General features: G+C 39.4%; 1 protein-coding gene across 1 annotated transcript in view; it reads left to right on the top strand.

Moving 5' to 3' along the window:
* TENM1 (teneurin transmembrane protein 1) overlaps window positions 1-18,244 on the top strand; it is a 642,971-nt gene that overhangs the window by 284,823 nt on the left and 339,904 nt on the right. The window contains exon 5 of the mRNA XM_063432113.1: window positions 8,414-8,654. Within this exon, the coding sequence (XP_063288183.1) occupies window positions 8,414-8,654 (241 nt within the window). The remainder of the gene's footprint in view (window positions 1-8,413; window positions 8,655-18,244) is intronic.

The raw sequence follows: 18,244 nt of genomic DNA, 5'->3' as shown, positions 1-18,244 counted from the left end.
AGGTTAAATCCTAGTAAATCCTAGTACAGGCATAGGCAACCTTCGGCACTCCAGATGTTTTGGACTACACCTCCCATGATGCTTTGCCAGCATTATGGGTGTAAGAGCATTATGGGAGATGCAGTCCAAAACATCTGGAGTGCCAAGGTTGCCTATCCCTGTCCTAGTAAATGGGAGATGATATTCACCAATGGATGGACTCAAGTACATACATAGACTTTCAATCCAAGGCAACCAAACCTCAAAACATAGCAAAAAAAAAAAAAAAAAAAGCCAGAGAGGGTTGGGGTCCAAGTGTAGTTTTATTGACACAAAACAGCAATATTTCAGCCCCTGAAAAAGTTTTCTATCAGACCATATCAGGCTGTTTCAGGTTGCAAAGAAGATCTGCACTGTGCCCAGGCTTCTCCCTCCCTTTCCTACTGTGATTTTGGAATTATGTCGCCGTGTATTATGCAGGGAATTGCCTTGAGCCCCGGCAGAGACATTTCTAAAAGAGAATGTTCAGAGTATTGATGCAGCATGTGGTAAATAGATTTAAGCTGTTCTTTTCTTAAAGAATTGGGTGGTGGCTTGTAAGGTGTCTTGCCAACAGACAATCCAGTATGTCTCCATATTTTTACCAATATGTTTATATTTATAGACATATATATTTATATTTATTATTAAAACAGGAATGCAGGTTTGAGATGAAAGTGAATTTGGATATATTTATTTTAAAAAGAGAGAAGCAAATAAGTGCATTTAAACCAATGAAATTGCATTGCTGCCTTGGAATTTTTTTCAGGGTTAGTAGGTAAGCTGGGAACTGCCAATCAACATGGTTGTTATTAAAATAAAACACACAAAAAAAAACCAGCAGGATGAAGTGTGTTACTTCAAAAGCACATAAATTAAAATTGTGAACCAGCAGCTTTACACACTCATGTGGGATACCCTCCTTCCCACACACCATACTAAACCAAATCACACAAGTGGTTCAAGTGGAAACCTATACCTTTGGCGGATTGCTAATATAATAATATAATCATCAGAGGTGTAGCTTACCCCTCACAATCTTGGTGTATAAAGTAGTACATGTCAAATACAAGAAAATAAAAGGAAAAGGACATAGTGCAGATGGTAGCTAAACACTGATAATGTTAATGTATTAATATATAAATCAGGTCACTCACGTAGCGGAGCCTATACGTATTGTCTAAGTAAATAGAACCTTTCTGCTCTTAGGGCAGCATCTCACCACTCCTCCACAATGATGGTTACTCTGATGGGGACAAGCAGAAAGAGAGAGGCGTCTAATGTGTAGTATATACAGTCAGAATATCATTGAAAATATCATGAGTTCCATACCTTCGTCGTATTATCAATGATATTCTATAATTTATACTTGTAAATATTGGACAAATATTCTGAAATGTAAATATTCAACAGTGAGATGAATTATAGTCTAGTTCACCCAATCAAATGCAATTTCTTTGATAGTGTAAGTGTAATAGGTCTGGAATACTTCTCTCATCTTTCAATTAAAAATAATTAATGTATAATTAATGTAATTTTTCTTCATTCATTATTTCAGGGAAGACTGTACATTTCTAAAAAGAAATAGTCAATAAGCTACTGAATATGTTTCATTAAGTTTGACCATTAAAGGAACACTATAGAATGAGGAATACCGAAAATAATATCCATTATGATTGGAGACAAGGGGATATACTGGGGGAAAGCCAACTTCCCATATTTTTTTTTTTTTAACATTTTTAATACAGCAGCTAACAAGATAATAATATTATCTTGAAACATTGGCCTATTATTGCTCAGGATAAAATAATGGAAATAGGAAATAAAAAGCCTAAAGTAGTATTGAGAGGTAATCAAATAAAAAAAATATATATAGTAGCGCCAAGTGTGGTTAAAAATACTTATAAATATAAACAGCATAATATAACTTTTCTCCTATTACTGAAAGGCATCTTGAGATATACTAGGAAAGCCTGTAGGGCTTGCCCACATGTCCATAGACAGAACCATTAGACAATTAGTTCTAATCATGCAAATCAAAACAATGTTTAAAATTTGAATATTTTATTACTTACAATTCTACTTATGTTGTTTATTTGCTGGAGTGCCCATGTGGGAAACAATATGTTGCACATATTTGTAGAAAGCTTGAAACCAAAATAAATGAACATTTATTAAAGATTAAGAGAAAATAAATCTAAAACCCGAGAGTCCCTTATATTTTCTGGAAACTCGTGGGGGGACTCCAGAGGGGCTTATGGTAAAAGGTTTAGAAGCAGTAGCCACCCACTCAGAGACAAGGAGATAGATTTAAAATAATTTGATGAAACTATTTATATATTTAAATGTTTTTTTTATATAATGTTATTTGTTATTGTAATCTGATGAATTTATATTGCAAACAGATATCAAATATGCTAAAAGAATTGTATTTATGAAATATCTAGCATACAAAATAGATGGTTTACATATTCATCCAATCATGAAATTTGCAACAATGTATAAACCTGGCTATAATGTAATATGTGCTACTTTTAGTTTGTATGTATTTATCTTCTTCCATAATATGTATGTAAGTCAGTAGCTCAGTTTAAGTGCAAAGGGGTGTTATTAACTAAGCTGCTGTTTCAGAATGAGTTGACCACTAGCTTTAGCGCATTTAAATAGTGTGGAGGATTGGTGATCGTTCTGTTACCCTGATGACGTAGGCACAGACCACGAAACGCATAGGATTAGCATGATCACCATCTTAGGGAACCCTGTCACACAACGTATCTTCGGAGGAGAGTGATAGTTAAATTGATGGCGTGCCTGGTGGAACCTTTTACCAGAGAAAGCTGGCACAGAGAATCTAAAGATTTTATTAATATGTTAATTTTTTGTTAATTTTTTACAATCTTTTTTATATATACTTTTAATTGTGAGGTTGGTGTATCAGAACGTTTAACTTATTATTATTTAGGATTTGTGGAGCACGGAGCATTAAAAATACTCTAAAAGGAATAGGGTACAGTAGTTTAGACAATCTGCTTCTCTCTATAGAAGTCATACAAATTTCCCTATTTAAATTCATGGGCCCTCCTAGATTTTTTTTTCTTAAAGGGAAAATAGGGTTTTACTCACCTTTTTCCTGTGCCAAGACTCACTCTATTCAGCTGCTTGCTCCACTCCTGTTACATCATGCAGACAGCCTCCTCTTTGTCTTCTCATCTAATCCAAAGCATTGGGGCAAAAAAAAATGCATGTGCAGCAAGCACCGCACTCATCTAAACAAATGCTTCTCATAAGGAAGCAATGAATTCAGTATTTCCATATGATCAGCAATTGAACACATTCAGCATTCTCATGCAATGTGTGAGGACATTGAATGTCACTTAACGGAGTATAACTCAACCATTGAAGTGAATGCACCCTCTAGTGGTGGCTAAGAAGAAGAACATTTTAGAAGGTGTTTAGCCCTGACTAAAAAGATGAGACCACTGCACCTAGACTTCTTCTTTGAGATTAAATGGCCTGATTATTTGCTTTCATAGAGAATGTTTTACAACTCAGAGAATTTCTAGAAGTTGAGATAGGAAATCACAACAGACTTTTTATAGTGAAATAATAAAATGTATACATTTGCAAATGAAATACTCAAAATAAATGTAGAAATTTGTTAAAATGTTATAGTAGTCACACGGCCGAACCAGTACTGTTCGAACAATACTGTTCAACCAAAATGTTATAGTACTGCGCCCGGCTGGTGTGACCGCATGTGTGCACCGAACAGCGGGGATACATTGAAGGTAATACACTTACATCCTGCCAGGTCTCCCTCCGCTCTGCACACTACATGGCCAGAAGCCACGCTAGCATTCCCATGAATGCCGTGCGCCTCCAAAGACCGCTTTAAAAGGCACAGCCTCTAATTTTTGTGCTAGTGAAGTGGATGTGCATGCATCATCACGTCACCGATGTGCACACACGTTTTGGTGTCACCAGGTCCCAGTTACCAATGGAAACCATACTTGGGCTATTTAAACTCACATGTCCATTTGTTTGATGCCCTGTCGTGGTTTCCATTTATTTAGTTAAATCCAAGAGCTTGTTTATATTCTTGTATTTCGGCATTTTGACCTTGGCTTATCTTTGACTATTCTCCCTTCTGATTGTCCTTGACCTTTGGCTTTTCCTAATGTTTATTCTGACTTTTGTGTCCCTGACCGCGGCTTGTCTTGTACTTTTCTTTTTGCGTTTAATCCGGCCATTCTAGGGTACGGTAATATGCTTTCTGCTCTTTGAGTATTTGCTTCCCTTATCTTTGCCTGTTGATCCTGTCTGTCCGTAACAAGTAAATGTATATAAATGAAACATTCCAAATAGAGTGAAGGAAGTAAAGAAGATGTACATTAATTGTAGAAAGCCATTTCCATATTACCTACAATTGAGAAAATAATTTAAGATTTGATAAACGATAACTTAGAGGAAGTTCATAAAATACATGAACTTTATTATTCTCAACAAGTAAGGAAATTAATGCTAAACTCAAACGCATATGTATTTCCCCAAATGTTGCCATTCCAAATAACATGGCTATGCTGTTATTGGCCTAAATCAGGGCTGCCAAACAGGTAGATCCACAGATGTTGTGGAACTACAACTCCCATGATGCTTTGCATGCGGTTAGAATGCATTTAGAATAACAAAGCATCATGGGAGTTGTAGTTCTACAAAATCTGGGGATCTACCTGTTGGGCAGCCCTTGCCTAAATTATAACTGATTTAGTATATTTCAAACATACAGTACAATAGATAATTGCAATATTATTATTACATGTTTGTTTTTTATTTTTAATTAAAGTTCTGTGCCATTTCTCATTGTCTAATGTTTTTAATTACATTATTTAAAGTTTCAATTTTAATCTATTTTTTTTTTAAATGATGTTACCTGGAAAATCAATTGAGTGCTATTCTTTATTATATATCAATTCATAGTGTTATATCACAAAATAGATCTCTGCCTTTGTTGGTGGGACCAGCTAGTGGAACCCCTCAACACTGGTAGAAGTGCACCTAGATTGGACACTCCAGAGGTGTCCTGGGGCTTAACCCCTATTGAGGAAACAAAGAAGGAAAATTACTAAGATCATCTGGATAAGGTACCCAGGTGTCTAAAGTAAAGACTGGAGTTTGCAAAATGGGATCTGCCAAATTAATGAATAATAATGAACGGAAAGAGTCAATTAGCAAATATAGCTTAATAGGTGGTCAAATACCATAGTTGGGTAGTAAATCAAGCCTTCAATGGCACACCTCAACATCCCTTAGTCAATACGGTACTAGTAAATTAGTCTCTAAAAAGCTACAGATATTAGACTTTGACCCACCATGATTAAAGTCTAATATCTGTAGCTTTTTAGAGACTAATTTACTAGTACCGTATTGACTAAGGGATGTTGAGGTGTGCCGCTTATGGCTTGATTTACTACCCAACTAGGGTATTTGACCACCTATTAAGCTATATTTGCTAATTGACTCTTTACGTTCATTATTATTAATTAATTTGGCAGATCCCATTTTGCAAACTCCAGTCTTTACTTTAGACACCTGGGTACCTTATCCAGATGATCTTAGTAATTTTCCTTCTTTATCAATTCATAGTGTCTTTGTGCTTGATTGCATTCTGTACATATGCCGGTGTAGGGAAAGAGTAAAAAAAACAAAAGAAAACAATGAAATGATCTGCAATGTTTCATCAGTCTAAAAATACTGTTCTCAGATTGTACAGCTTTCTCTATTGTACTGGATAGTGATGCAAAACCATTGTGATTATTGTAAGCTTGCTCGGGGATCTTTTGCCACAGGGAAATAAAGCAAGAATATCAAAGTAATGTAGACCATGTTGGCAAGGAATATTTTGCTGTAGATTTTATTGCAGACTAATTTTCCACATGGAGTGATTGTACTTTTTTACCAGCCTCAAAAAATAAAATGTTCATCGTTAGATCTAAAAAAAAAAAAAAGTCTTTTGAGGATTATATCATGCAGTTTAACATTTATTACCATAAAGTTCTTTTGAAAAAAATAAATAAACAAAAACACGTAAACAGCATTTATGATTGAGAAGCGGTGGGTTTATTTTTAATAGCTTGTTTAAAGAACACATTTCGAGACATAAAATATCAAAAGCAAAATGACTCATGAATATTAGTTCTATTAATGTTTATTAGATTGGGTTATTTATTTATTTATAAAATATTTTACCAGGAAAGATACATTGCGATTTCTCTTGTTTTCAAGTATGTCCTGGTTATCAATTCTCAGTGATAGTATGTTATTAGAGATGATAGTTTTAAATGTGTTAAAGTTTTGTATAGCTTATTTAGTTATTTTTTTTACTTAAAAGTTGTTGTTTTTTTGTAATATTGATGTTAAAATGTTCTGTAACTGATTTTGTAGTAAGTTTTTTTTTAAATGAGAATGCATAACTGAAGAATTGTAACATACAGTTTTATGGAATTTAAATTCAAATGCAAATATATACATGTTGTTTTTGATGCTTTATGGAATTAAAATACTTACAGGATTATTCACTAAAGTAAAAAAAATTCAAAGTGAATTATACATGAATTTCACATTTAGGTCAGAGTAGATTAATTGAAAGCACAACTGACTTGGATAAGGCTTAAGGTTCGGCCATTGTCACCTTAAAGTTGAAATTTACTTTGAATTCAACATAAATTCTCACTTTACTGAATATCCATGTTACTGATGAGATAACAATGAAAAATCATTGAAAAATAATAGTAAGTTAAATAAATATCTACAGCCAACAGCCAAATGCTGAACACAGAGGATCTTCTTTCGTAGAGAACGATTAAATGACCACTATAGGCACCCAGACCACTTCAGTTCAATGAAGTGGCCTAGGTGCCAGGTCCCCCTAGTTTTAACCCTGCAGCTGAAAACATAGCAGTTTCAGAGAAACTGCTATGTTTACACTGCAGGGTTAATTAAGCCTCTAGTGGCTGTCTCCCTGACAGCCACTCAAGGCGCTTCTGCGATTTACACTGAGTAAATCGCACTTTTTTGATGCTGGACATCCTCACAGAGTCCAGCATCAAAAAAGATCCCCATATGAAAGCATTTAGTAATACTTTCCTATGAGCGGGTTTAATTGCGCGTGTGCCTCTGGCCGTGCATGCGCATTCGGCTCCACTCGGGAGCTGACGTCGGTGGGGGAGGAGAGGTCACCAGTGTCGAGGTAGCCCGGCACTGGATTAAGGTAAGATAACCCCTTTAGTGCCGTGGGAGGGAGACCCCGAGGGAGGGGGGCATTCCAAGAGCCTATAGGATCCCTTTAACAATATTGATAAGTACATTGCTAGATCACCACTACACCTATACACAGATTGATTCCTAGATATCTTGTGTGTTATTGCGACAAACTTATGCAAATATACTATTTGTTAGCTTGCATATGTTAACTGTTGTGCTAGATGAAGTTGCGACTTTACATGTATAAGGAAGCAAGTCTTTGGTTAATATCTCATGCATAGTAGGGCCAGGTATAAGGTCCTACTAGCCATACTAACCAGATTATGCTCGCCATTTTAAAATAAACCTTTTCAGTGCTACAGAAGACAGTATTAAGATGTGCTGCTCTCTTTAGTAGTTCTAGATGAGCAAAATAAAATGTAAGAAATAAAAAATAAGACCAATGATGAATTGCAGGATCCACAGATCTTGAGCTTAAAACTATATGTTGCCTAATTACAAAATGTGTCTTAATCATGAGATCGTGAGACTGCCATCAATCAACAATTAGAATTTGAAACTATATATAAAACCTTCCCTGCCATAAATACAACCTTGCATTAATATACATGAAATTTCAAGAATATAATACCCATCTGTGTAAGGAAACTGGGGACACAGAAAAAACTGCTCGGAGCACAATGGGCACAAGGGTTCACTGAATATGGTTCATAGAGTGACTGTCTGCAGTGATCATGGTGCAGAGTTTGCCCCCCTATGTCATTTACACATTTGCATTTACAATGCCAAAGTTACCTTAGAATTTAAATGTGTCTTAGGTGGTGATTCACCTGTAAGAAAACACAAATAAAAAACAAAACATTTTTGTGGTTATATCATTTAGCTCATTTTTTTTTACAAATCATATGCAACTTTTATTTGATTATTACACATACATTATTATAATTATAAATACTATAAAGCCAATCATTATGATGATAATTACAGATTATATACTAGGAGTCAAAATGTGACTAAGTATCGATGCAGAAATAAATAAAAAATATTGATACATTTGATTGTTTCAAGATTTCTAAAACATTTGTCTAGTATTAGTTAATTAACAGCTTATTTTTCTCTTGTTTTTATATTTTAGAAATTCCTGGCAGCCCACGGAATCAGTTCACCTTCCGGCCCCTACCTCCACCACCACCTCCACCACATGCATGCACCTGCAGTCGACAGACTTCCCAAACACTGGACACTCTCCAGAGGAGCTCAATGACATCTCACAGCCAGCCAAGTCCAGCTGCATCAAACCCTCCTTCTAGTACTCAAGATTCTGTGCACCTGCACAACAGCTGGGTTCTAAACAGCAACATACCACTGGAGACCAGGTAGGATCCAAGTGAGAACAAAGCTTCTCTTTTTTTTTTATACAAGTAAGATGCTGTGTGCATCTATTCTGTCAAATCAACATTAGTTTCTGCAGTTTTACTTTATACAAGAGTAAAAAAAAAAAATAGGTACCCTTTAGAGTATATAAATCATGTTATTTGACTAATAGCTTCCCTGCTACTTCTTTTTGCATTACAAAGAGATGCCTATTATGTTATCTATAATACAGGTTCTAAAAATGCCAGTTGGCCATATAATTGTTTCACCTGCAACAATTCAACTGTGCCCAGTCATCAGGAACAACTCACAATATTATCTCATAAAAAAGAAACAAGCAGAAGGCAGCAGTCACAAGAATAACTGATCAACAATGGTAATTACTAAATTGAATAGTATATATGTCTTTAGTAGTATGAATAATTTAGCAGTTAGATGTCAAACCAATTAATATGCTTAGGTAAATATAGGTACTTAAGACATTTTAAGAAAGCGTGGTTACTGTGTGGTATATTAGTTATTACTAAAGTAACTCAAGAAATAAAATTGCTAAAATTATAGGAGAAAATATGGAAAAATATATTTGGAGGAAATTCCTATAATGCATTGTCTACCAAAATTGCTAAGCAGCTTCGGATTTTGTGTTTCTTTGAAAAGATTGGTATTGGAACAGAATGTCTAAAAAAACAAAAGCTCTAAATATCACAGAATTTATTCACCTTGGATTAGCTGGCTTCACAAGCATCAACACAGTGATCAAGATAGGGCATAAATGATGATCCCCTAATTTCTATATGCCAATGGTGGCAATGTTTGTTAATAAATTAAAGGGCCAGTCGAAACCCCTAATGCACTTTAGATTGCTTGCATGTTCTTTTTTCATTTTACCAAAAGTGCAGAATTCTGTAGAAATTGGTACTTTCATAAATTTTACTTGTTACATCCCACTGGCTGTTAATCAGCAAACATGTCTTTTAACTTCTTGGTAAAGTCAGTTAAGCTAAACTCTAGAGGCAAGCATGTTTTCATTGCGTGTATGTCTACTAAAAAGTTATTTATTTTGTATTGGGCAGTGGAATGCTCCTTTAATCAAGTAGTCAGAAAAGCTGTCATTCAATTCTTTCAAAGTGCAAAATATTAGAATTTGGTCTGTTTGTTAAATTCGTATAAAAGATACTCTATTGCTGAAGCAGGATTTCTAACAATTAAATCATTTGTGCAGTAAATAATAGATCTTTAAAAAAAATTATTGACTCGTCCTTCTCTTCTAACTACCATCCCATATCCTTGCTCCCTTTTTCCTAAAAGCTTCTGGAAAGACTTGTCTTTACCAGTCTGACTTGTTTCCTCAATTCAAGCTGTCTCCTTGACCCTCTTCAGTCTGGCTTCCACCCCCTCTACTCTACTGAGACTGCTCTAATTAAAGGGACACTATAGTCACCTGAACAACTTCAGCTTAATGAGGTTGTTCAGGTGAGTGCTACAGCTACCCGGAGCCTTTTTCTTGTAAGCACTGTATTTTCTGAGAAAATGCAGTGTTTACATTGGAAGCTTGGAACACCTCTTGTTGCAGTCAATCAGACGGCCACCAGAGGGACTTCCGAGTTCAGAGGCCCTAAAAAGGCCTCCCGTCCGATGCATTCTGGGTGAATGCATCAGACGGGCTATCAGCACACAAAGCACTGTGAACGCGCTTTGTGTGCTGACAGCCTGTCAGCACTGCTGTGGGCGTGGCTTCAGCTGACAGCTTCAGCTTCAGCTGACAGCTGAAGCCCGAACCCACAGGGACGATTACTGTCCACAATAGTGGTTGAAGGGGGGGGGGGGGGGAGACCTACTCTCCTTCCCCCCCCGGCCCCCACCGCTGTGCGGCGGGTGGGGGCCCTAAAATTATCAATAAGGGGGGGGACCTACTCTCCCCCCCCCGGCCCCCACCCCTGTGCGGCGGGTGGGGGCCCTAAAATTATCAATAAGGGGGGGACCTATTGTCCCCCCCCGGCCCCCACCCCTGAGCGGTGGGTGGGGGCCCTAAAATTATCAATAAGGGGGGGGACCTACTGTCCCCCCCCCCGGCCCCCACCCCTGTGCGGCGGGTGGGGGCCCTAAAATTATCCCCGGCCCCCACCCCTGTGCGGCGGGTGGGGGCCCTAAAATTATCAATAGGGGGGGACCTACTGTCCCCCCCCGGCCCCCACCCCTGTGCGGCGGGTGGGGGCCCTAAAATTATCAATAAGGGGGGGACCTACTGTCCCCCCCCGGCCCCCACCCCTGTGCGGCGGGTGGGGGCCCTAAAATTATCAATAAGGGGGGACCTACTGTCCCCCCCTGGCCCCCACCCCTGTGCGGCGGGTGGGGGCCCTAAAATTATCGATAAGGGGGGGGACCTACTGTCCCCCCCCGGCCCCCACCCCTGTGCGGCGGGTGGGGGCCCTAAAATTATCAATAAGGGGGGGACCTACTGTCCCCCCCCGGCCCCCACCCCTGTGCGACGGGTGGGGGCCCTAAAATGATCAATAAGGGGGGGACCTACTGTCCCCCCCGGCCCCCACCCCTGAGCGGCGGGTGGGGGCCCTAAAATTATCAATAAGGGGGGGACCTACTGTCCCCCCCCGGCCCCCACCCCTGTGCGGCGGGTGGGGGCCCTAAAATTATCAATAAGGGGGGGACCTACTGTCCCCCCCGGCCCCCACCCCTGAGCGGTGGGTGGGGGCCCTAAATACAAAGGGGGGGGACCCTAGTTAACCCTCCCCCCCCCAAAAAAAAATTATCTCCCTACCTACCCCCCTCACCCTAAAAATAATGAGGGGGGGAACATTAACTAAAAACCTGTAAAAAAATAAATAAATAAAAAGAGATAAAAAAAACTTACCATTCGATGTTTTCTTTCTTCTAAAATCTTCTTTCTTCAGCCCAAAAAAGGCCAAATAAAAATCCATAATAACCGACGCAATTAAAAAAAAAAAAAAAAAAAAAAAAAAAAAAACGAGCGCAAAAAAAATAATCCATCTTCACCCATGGAGGGCTCCGCGCAGACTGAGCTCCGCAGGGTGGGGAAGGCTTATAAAGCCTTGCCCCGCCCTGCAATTGGGCTAAGAACACTCTGATTGGTGGGTTTAAACCAATCAGAGTGCTCTTTGTCATTTTACAAGCGTGGGAAAGTTCTTTGGAATTTTCCCACGCTTGTAAAATGACACAGAGCACTGTGATTGGATGGATTTCAAGCCATCCAATCACAGTGCTCTGTGTCATTTTACAAGCGTGGGAAAGTTCTTTGGAATTTTCCCACGCTTGTAAAATGACACAGAGCACTGTGATTGGATGGCTTGAAACCCAACCAATCACAGTGCTCTGTGTCATTTTACAAGCGTGGGGAAATTCCAAAGAACTTTCCCACGCTTGTAAAATGACAAAGAGCACTGTGATTGGATGGCTTGAAATCCATCCAATCACAGTGCTCTGTGTCATTTTACAAGCGTGGGAAAATTCCAAAGAACTTTCCCACGCTTGTAAAATGACACAGAGCACTGTGATTGGATGGCTTGAAACCCATCCAATCACAGTGCTCTGTGTCATTTTACAAGCGTGGGGAAATTCCAAAGAACTTTCCCACGCTTGTAAAATGACAAAGAGCACTGTGATTGGATGGCTTGAAATCCATCCAATCACAGTGCTCTGTGTCATTTTACAAGCGTGGGAAAATTCCAAAGAACTTTCCCACGCTTGTAAAATGACACAGAGCACTGTGATTGGATGGCTTGAAACCCATCCAATCACAGTGCTCTGTGTCATTTTACAAGCGTGGGGAAATTCCAAAGAACTTTCCCACGCTTGTAAAATGACAAAGAGCACTGTGATTGGATGGCTTGAAATCCATCCAATCACAGTGCTCTGTGTCATTTTACAAGCGTGGGAAAATTCCAAAGAACTTTCCCACGCTTGTAAAATGACACAGAGCACTGTGATTGGATGGCTTGAAATCCATCCAATCACAGTGCTCTGTGTCATTTTACAAGCGTGGGAAAATTCCAAAGAACTTTCCCACGCTTGTAAAATGACAAAGAGCACTCTGATTGGCTCAAACCCACCAATCAGAGTGTTCTTAGCCTAATTGCAGGGCGGGGCAAGGCTTTATAAGCCTTCCCCACCCTGCGGAGCTCAGTCTGCGCGGAGCCCTCCATGGGTGAAGATGGATTATTTTTTTTTGCGCTCGTTTTTTTTTTTTTTTTTTTTAATTGCGTCGGTTATTATGGATTTTTATTTGGCCTTTTTTGGGGCTGAAGAAAGAAGATTTTAGAAGAAAGAAAACATCGAATGGTAAGTTGATTTTATCTCATTTTTTCTTTTTTACAGGTTTTTAGTTAATGGTCCCCCCTCATTATTTTTAGGGTGAGGGGGGTAGGTAGGGAGATATTTTTTTTTTGGGGGGGGGGGAGGGTTAACTAGGGCCCCCACCCACCGCTCAGGGGTGGGGGCCGGGGGGGGACAATAGGTCCCCCCCTTATTGATAATTGTAGGGCCCCCACCCGCCGCTCAGGGGTGGGGGCTGGGGGGGGACAATAGGTCCCCCCCCTTATTGATAATTGTAGGGCCCCCACCCGCCGCTCAGGGGTGGGGGCCGGGGGGGGGGACAGTAGGTCCCCCCCTCATTGATAATTTTAGGGGCCCCACCCGCCGCACAGGGGTGGGGGCCGGGGGGGGACAGTAGGTCCCCCCCTTATTGATAATTTTAGGGCCCCCACCCGCCGCACAGGGGTGGGGGCCGGGGGGGGGACAGTAGGTCCCCCCCCTTATTGATAATTTTAGGGCCCCCACCCGCCGCACAGGGGTGGGGGCCGGGGGGGGACAGTAGGTCCCCCCCTTATTGATAATTTTAGGGCCCCCACCCGCCGCACAGGGGTGGGGGCCGGGGGGGGACAGTAGGTCCCCCCCCTTATTGATAATTTTAGGGCCCCCACCCGCCGCTCAGGGGTGGGGGCCGGGGGGGGCAGTAGGTCCCCCCCCTCATTGATAATTTTCGGGCCCCCACCCGCCGCACAGGGGTGGGGGCCGGGGGGGGACAGTAGGTCCCCCCCTTATTGATAATTTTAGAAAGCGAGCTGAGCTGTCAGTCAGACAGCTCAGCTCGCGAACGCGCATTCCGCGCACATGCGCGGTAAAGCGCTCAGGTTCTTCATAGGGCGGCATTCAATGCCGCTCTATGAAGAACGCGATTGGTCCAGCGCGAAGCCGTCCCATTGGGCCCCGCGATTTCGTCATTTTGACGAAAAAGGGGGCGCGGCCTAGCGGGGAGCTCGGCGCTGGAACGGAGGTAAGTTTTTAATATAAAACCACCGAATTTTTTTTTTTAATCAATGAAAGTTCATATAAAAGCAAGAAGGAAGGCTGGGGGACCTGTCTTTCTTGCTTTTATATGGTGACTATAGAGTCCCTTTAAAGTTACTAATAACCTAATCATAGCTAAATCCAAAGGGCACAACACCAAACTAATTCTTCTAATTCTTCTTAACCTCTCTGCTGCCTTTGACACTGTTGACCATGTTCTCCTCCTCCAATCACTTTGTCTCTGTGACACTGTCCTCTCTTGGTTTTCCTCCTATCTCTCCCAATGCTCATTCAGTGTCTCCTTTTCAATGACCCCTCCTATCCTATAGGAGTCAATTCAAGGTTCTAATCCACACCTATAATGCACTGACCAATTCTATCCCCTCCTATATCTCTTCACTGTTTCACAGGTATGCCCCTTCTCGGTCTCTCTGCTCTTCCAATGACCTTCTCCTGTCCGCTGCTCGCACCCATATGGCCAACTCACGCTTGCAGGACTCGTGGGTGGTTCCTTTCCTTTGTAATAGCCTGCCTATGACCATTAAGCTAAACCCTAGTCTTTAATCATTTAAAAAGTTCCTCAAAACCCATCTCTTTAGGAAAGCTTATGGCCTCCCAGAGTAAACTCACATACCTGTCCCTTGCTTTCTCCTAAAGGGCAGAACTATATTATATCCTCCAGCTCTGCTTCACTCCCACCTAATTTGATTGCTACCTCCTGTCCTGTTGTGTTTTATACCCCACCTCCCATAGACTGTAAGCTTGTTTGTGCAGGGCCCTCTTCACCCTATTGTTCCTGTAAGTTTTTGTAATTGTCTCATTTATTGTTAAATCTCCCCCTCTGATAATATTGTAAAGTGATAAGGAATATGCTGGTGCCATATAATTACCAGTAATAATAATAATAATAATAATAAAAATATGTTTTTTTTCTCATCTGGAAAAGCATGTTATTAGAGTTTGACCTATAAACTTGTTACATTTTAAGCTCTATGTATTAATCATGTTTGCATTTTGTCCTGCCACAACTGCATTAACCCTTTTCAACATAGCAATGATAACATATACTGCAGCTATACCATGTCCTTCATTATAGACAACGCTGGCAAGAGAAGGAAAATGTGTTATTTTGTTGATACAGATATAAAGGGTACTGTTCTAAAGAAGTAGGATGTGGCTTTTCATCTCTGTCAGAAATTCTGTTTGTAAAAGCTGTTTGCGTGGAGGGCTATATGTCTTTCATTGCTCAATATCTGCAATATACTGACCCTGATAGTGTTGGAGTAATGATAGAGAACCATTGCTTCATTCTGATTGGCCCCAGAATAGAAGCTTGCTGAGATCTGAAGAGGAAATGACAGACTGATAGCAAAAAAAAAGTAGCTTGTTCGCAGAACCACAGAGGGAAAACAGGGCATTTTTTTGTTTAACCCCTTAAGGACCAAACTTCTGGAATAAAAGGGAATCATGACATGTCACACATGTCATGTGTCCTTAAGGGGTTAAATTTCCACAAAACCAGTTAAGCAACTGCAAAGTATTGATGAAAAAATAACACATATACATATAATATAAGGGGGGTGATCATAGTTAGCAAATATGTAAGAATGTCTTATTACCTTAAACCAAATACCATGAAAGTACCATTAATCCCCAAGTCATCGTTATACCTTGAAAAAAGAGATAAGCTTAGTCTCCTAGTACATCAACTTGTGGATGTTCTTATCAGACTAAGATATATATCATTTTTATGTAGCATAAAGGCTAACAAATGACATTCTATAAATATGGTGGAAGTACAGGTGCTTTACGCAATAAGCTTCTTGCAGGAAGCATGGTTACAAACAGGATGCATCTGGACATCTTAGACCCATCTGGACCCATCTTCTCATAATCTTAGTGGACTGCCATGGGGAATGCTATTATACAATTCTTACTGGAGCTAGAAACAAAGACATCATTACACATATTGTTTTCACTCTGTAGATCTAAATCCATGTTGTTTGTATGCCATGGATGATATATAAAGGAATCAATATCTGTTACAAATTCATGTTGAGTTGACAATTCACTTGCATAATTTAGGTCAACTTATAAGAGTTTGACTAAAATAGCTGTACCTTAGCCAAGTAGGATCCTATTTCCTTCTCTGTTATTTTGGTTTGTTTTTGCAAGTCAACAGTCATCTTTCCATTATGTGCTGTTTAAGGAACAGATTCCTGGGAGTTATATATTTTGAAAATCAAAAGCCAGAGTAATAGATAGAGATACAATGGTTCATACATGCATCTTATAGCCTTTTTTTTTGGAGTTAAAATTGATTATCTCTGTACATTCACTATAATCCTGTACTGCATGATATTACAATATATTTTATGAAAACCTAAAACAAAGCAGCAATATGTTAAGGTAAATGTCCACATACACTCAGAACTCTCCCTCTTCACTCTCTGGCTGTTAGATAATATTAAAGAAATTTGACTTACCAAAGTAGTTGCAGCGTGAGGTGGGATAACCCCATTTACAGTCATTCTGCAGAAATGAAAAATAGAGCCAGGTCAGGAAAACATAGTTCTCTGCAGGGTGAAAACCAGTGATGGTCATAGGGGTTATTAAGCAGGCAGTACAGACTAAAATCAAAGTGAAAGTTGTAGTGTGTATACATATATACATGTTACTGGGAGAGAAGGGGTTAATTTTTCCAATTACATTTCCCATCTGAAAATAAAAGTGATCTTTCTTTGAGGGCACTTAAAATAGTATAAGAGTAAAGCATATCAGTAGCTACCACACAAGTGTATTTCTTAACACAATGACATGCAAAATAAAACCATAAAATGTGTGACACAAGTCACCATCGGTCTACACAGTGGGGTGCTTAAAGAGTAAATACACTTTATGGGGTTATGGAACAATTTGATGCTATAATAGAACAAAACACATATAGTCTAATACAGTACAACAGGAAATAAAGTGTGAAATATATATTGGGCACACTCACATGGAATTAGAGTCAGATAGGACAGGCTCAATTCACACATGCATTTGTGTGCACTTGTGACACAGACCCTCTTCTTATCCTTTACTCAGATGTACTCATAAGGGAAGAAAAAAAAAGAGACAGAAGCAATCAAGCTTCTAATAAAAAGGGCTAAACAAGTATAATAAGGTGCGTAACACATAGATGGCTTATCACATAATAAAGATCCTAAAAACCGCAAAGGATTCTGGGTGGGCATATGCAAATTAGTTCAACATTTTTGCCTCATTATTCCATTTTAAACATGGATTCCTTGGAGGCTGTATACAACAACTTTGAAACACAACTTAGGAAAAGATGCAAAGCCAGTGAATCACTCATGGACGACAGCTGTTTCATTGTTAATGCAAATCATCAGCAGGTTGGTTACTGGCTTGCTTTTGAGGCTTGGCAGTGCTTGCGAAAAAAACAAAAAAGTTATGCTGGGGAAAAATTGTGATTGAAAACCTCTTCCAACTGAAGTCTGTGAATAGTCAATACAATGTTAAACAAAAATTTGCACACATGGGGGAGTGTTCAATCTGCCTGTTCAGTTATTCATAATCCACACCCTCATTAATTGTGTCACTCTCTATGTGCCAATGGTGAGTGTGAATCCATATGGGCATGTATCCCTGGCTGTCCCATATTGCGTGATCTTTGTAGACGCAATGGGACAAATGCAGTGTCACTTCTGCAACCTCGGGGCAGTGCTGTTGAAAGTGAGCAAGTCCTGTCAAATTAATTTAATGTATTGTTTAATGTTTTTATTTTACTTTGCAAATCCTTCTTAAAATGTAAATGATCATTTACATGTATTTATAATTGATTTACAATTATTTATTGTCTTTGTTATCATAATCATAGAATAGTATCATAAGCTAAAAATTATTCATAAAAAGGTCCAAGAAATGACAGATTATTCTTATTTTAATTTTTTTTTTTTAACCATAGTGCTAACCTATTATGCCCCTTGCATGTTTTCTAGAATTAATCATTTTTCTGCAGTATTTTTCTTAAATCTACCTAATACATTTAAGCAGATTGTATTCAGTTATTTTGAGCATTTTTAATGGGAAAGAAGATTTACAATGAGCGCAAGTGGATTTTCTGGACTTCAGCCAAAGAAGCACGGTCATGTTCTTTACTTTTGATTCAAATATATCACATTTAATCCTCTGACAGCAGCAGGTTAAATACAACCATCTGCAGAAGAGCACTGAGCATTGTGTTTATTAATTTATTTTTATA

The sequence above is a fragment of the Pelobates fuscus genome, chromosome 9, assembly GCF_036172605.1.
Source record: "Pelobates fuscus isolate aPelFus1 chromosome 9, aPelFus1.pri, whole genome shotgun sequence".
NCBI classification, from domain to species: domain Eukaryota; kingdom Metazoa; phylum Chordata; class Amphibia; order Anura; family Pelobatidae; genus Pelobates; species Pelobates fuscus.
This window is presented reverse-complemented; position numbering and strand designations above follow the sequence as displayed.